The sequence below is a fragment of the Taudactylus pleione genome, unplaced genomic scaffold, assembly GCF_031769625.1.
Source record: "Taudactylus pleione unplaced genomic scaffold, aTauple2 ptg001032l, whole genome shotgun sequence".
NCBI classification, from domain to species: domain Eukaryota; kingdom Metazoa; phylum Chordata; class Amphibia; order Anura; family Myobatrachidae; genus Taudactylus; species Taudactylus pleione.
Genome location: NW_028285433.1, coordinates 5,987,383 through 5,990,699, shown reverse-complemented (window position 1 = coordinate 5,990,699; position 3,317 = coordinate 5,987,383). Strand labels below are relative to the sequence as shown.

At 40.6% G+C, this 3,317-nt stretch overlaps 1 protein-coding gene across 1 annotated transcript; it reads left to right on the top strand.

Annotated features, from left to right (window-relative positions):
* Nucleotides 1-1,716: 1,716 nt before the first annotated feature.
* LOC148454055 (52 kDa repressor of the inhibitor of the protein kinase-like) lies at nucleotides 1,717-2,886 on the top strand. Its single transcript, XM_088461302.1, has one exon. It carries the CDS (start codon nucleotides 1,717-1,719, stop codon nucleotides 2,884-2,886), a length of 1,170 nt encoding a protein of 389 aa, XP_088317428.1.
* The last annotated feature ends 431 nt before the right edge of the window (nucleotides 2,887-3,317 follow it).

Here is a 3,317-nt window from a genome sequence, read left to right as displayed (position 1 = left end):
TGTGCTGGATCGAGCATACAGCACATGCAGCAACTCCCCCACTACTGTTGATCGTGGGTCCCTATAGTAAACAGGTTAACATGGTCGATATCGACCATGTTGGCCTGCACGCATTGGCGATGGTAGATATCGTTATCGACCATTCGTGCCCGCTCATTGAGCATCGTTTGAGGGGGCATTAATGTGTACTATTTGAGTGATAATGATCTGATCATTATAGTTTAAATCATACACTTTATCTGATAGTGTGTACGCACCATTAGTATGTGGTAGGGATGTGTTTTGTTTTTATCCATGATAATACCATATAATGTTTAATTTTTTTTAACATATTTTACTTTAATTGTATCTTATAGAAAAGTCACAAGTTGTTTCCGACATAAGAACAATGTCAAAGCGGCCATGTAAACAAAAGGGTGCTATCCAGAAATATTTTAAAGCAGCTTCAAAAGCTACAGTGACGGCTTCCGCTGCTTCTGAAAGCTGTTTGGTCGAGCACCCTTGCATGGTTCTTTTGGAGGGAAACTCTGAGAGTGAGGCAGGAACATCCTCTGAAATAACCACATCAATAATAAACTTAGATGAATGTCCAGGTCTTTCAGAAGGATGCTCAGATAATGAGGCAGACACAGGGAATGCACCGAGCGTTCTACTTGTGGAACAGCTTAATCTATCTCAACCGGACAACAGCATTGCCCTATCTCATTCCCTCAGTGCTGCAGAGAAGTTCAATGTGCTAGAGAATTTTTATAAACCCCCAAAAGATTTTCAATTTCCAAAGAAGCTGTTGTATGGAAAGCAACGCAAGTTCCAACGTGACTATCTGTCACAATTCAAATGGCTGGCATATTCCAAATGCCTAGATGCTGGACTTTGTGTTTTCTGTACTCTTTTCTCTCTGCCAAGTGGTGCAGCAGAAAACTTTGTGTCTGTGCCATATTCTAACTGGACAAAAATGACTAGCGCATTAAATAAGCACCAAGTGAGCTTAACCCATATGAATGCTGTATCACTAGGCACAGAGTTTAAAAACACTTATAAGGGACTCCAGAAGCCAGTGGACCACTATCTAAATGCAGAAAGGGGTAGGAATTTTGAAGAAAATCGAGCAAAGCTTAGACCAATAATTAGCGCCATCATTCTGTGTGGGCGACAAAATATTGCTCTAAGAGGCCATAGAGACAGTGACGCAGGTGACTCTACTAACAAAGGCAACTTCAAGGCTATATTAGATTACAGAAGTGAGGGAGACAGTGAGTTGAGAGAACATCTAAGTAAGTCAGCCAAAAATGCAAGGTACACTAGCTGGCGGGTTCAAAACGAAATCATAGACATCTGTGGAAACATTCTGACTAGGATGATAGTTGCAGATGTGGCTGAATTCTTTACCGTCATAGCTGATGAAACAGCTGACATCAGCAATAAAGAACAACTAGCTCTTGTCATTCGATTTGTGAGTAAAGAAGGTTTAATTAGAGAGGAGTTCCTAAGATTTATAGAATGCAGCGAGGGGGTCACTGGGCAAAATATTGCACAACAAATCCTCACAGGCATTAATATATGGCCGGACTTTCTTTGAACAAACTTCGTGGTCAGGCATATGACGGTGCAGGGTCAATGGCAGGGAAGGTGAAAGGTACTGCTGCAATTATATCTCGTCAGTACCCAAAGGCGGTCTATACTCATTGCTGCTCCCATGTTTTAAACCTAGCCATCATGGCAGCTTCTAATATTCCCATGGTGAGGAATATGTTTGGTGCTGTGGATCGAGTACACACTTTTTTTGACTGTCACCCAAAACGCCAAACTGCTCTTGAGGCTGCTATTTCTAGTGAGTGCCCAGAAGCTACAAGAAAAAGGTTGAAGTCTCTGTGCAGGACCCGTTGGATAGAACGGCATCATGCACTGGAGACCTTCCTTGACTTGTATCCTGCAATAGTGAAATGTTTTGTGGACATTTATAATCCACCATCACAAAATCCAGCATCCTGGAGCAAAGATAGCATGGTTGATGCCAAATCTCTGCACCTTACTTTAACTACTTTTGACCACAGCATTACTTTAGTAGTAGTACAGCACTGTATGTCATTTGATAAACGACTTACTGTCTTACTACAAGCTAAAGCAAATGACATTGTGAAAGCCTGTTCTGCAGTTGAGGTTCTAAAAGTTACAATGGCAGGAATCAGACAGGATATTGATAATGAGCATGCCATGCTCTTTAAGAAAGCCAGTGATTTAGGATTAATGTTAGGAGTTACACCTAGTCTCCCACATACCTGTGGTCATCAAACCCATAGAAGCAATGTGCCAGCAGAAAATCCTGAAATCTATTACAGGCGTGTCATTACTGTCCCGTATCTTGACCATCTTATTACAGAGCTTGATGTTCGCTTATCTGATCATCAACCAAAAGCCATGACAGCACTGACCATCATTCCATCTGTAATTGTTACAGACAGTGCAGATCAGAGCCAAATGATAACTAATTTCACTAATATGTATGAGGATGATCTTCCTTCTCCAAGAACATTCCATGCTGAGCTGATGCTATGGAAAAATCATTGGAAAGCTCAGGATACAGCCATTCTCCCCTCCACACCTTTTGAATCTCTATGCCATGCTAGTAAACTGGCATACCCCAATATAAACACCCTACTTCAGATAATATGTGTACTTCCAGTCACTGCCTGTGAAGCAGAGCGCAGCTTTAGTTCTCTAAAGCTTCTAGAAACCCATCTGCGCAGCACTATGGGGCAAAGCCGTCTGAATGGTTTAGCTTTGCTCCATATACATAATAAAACCCCTCCTGCTGTAGATCATGTCCTGGCAGAGTTTATTGGCCTCCATAACCGTAGAATGGAACTGGGACATATTGACATTTAAAGTACTGTTAAATTACTTTACGTTTAGTTCAAATGTTGAAATTGCACTGGTAGTTTAAATTGTGTTCGTTCATACTGTTACACATTGTGCATAAGCAAGCTTTATGCCCAGATGCCTTGTTATTTATATTATTTATTGTTATTTATATTAATACACTTGAAGTACACAATAAAGTGTATGTTGCAAGCTTGTTCTGGCTAGACGTTTTTGTCATTGGGTCTGTAACCAATTATTTGGAAACTCCCCTTTCAAAATCCTGCGTTTGCCACTGCCCTTACTTACATTTGGGTTGTTTGTTGAGGATTTCAGTCACATTTTTTTTTAAACCTTCCCTTAATACTCTATGCAGAACTCACTCACATACATTCATTGCAAAGAAAAATAAACATAAACAGAGAAAAATCAGTTGTATGTTGCCTTGCAAGCTACAA

What these genes read in the sequence shown, in the direction of transcription:
- LOC148454055 (XM_088461302.1), top strand. Translation starts at nt 1,717, where the DNA reads ATGGCAGCTTCTAATATTCCCATGGTGAGGAATATGTTTGGTGCTGTG.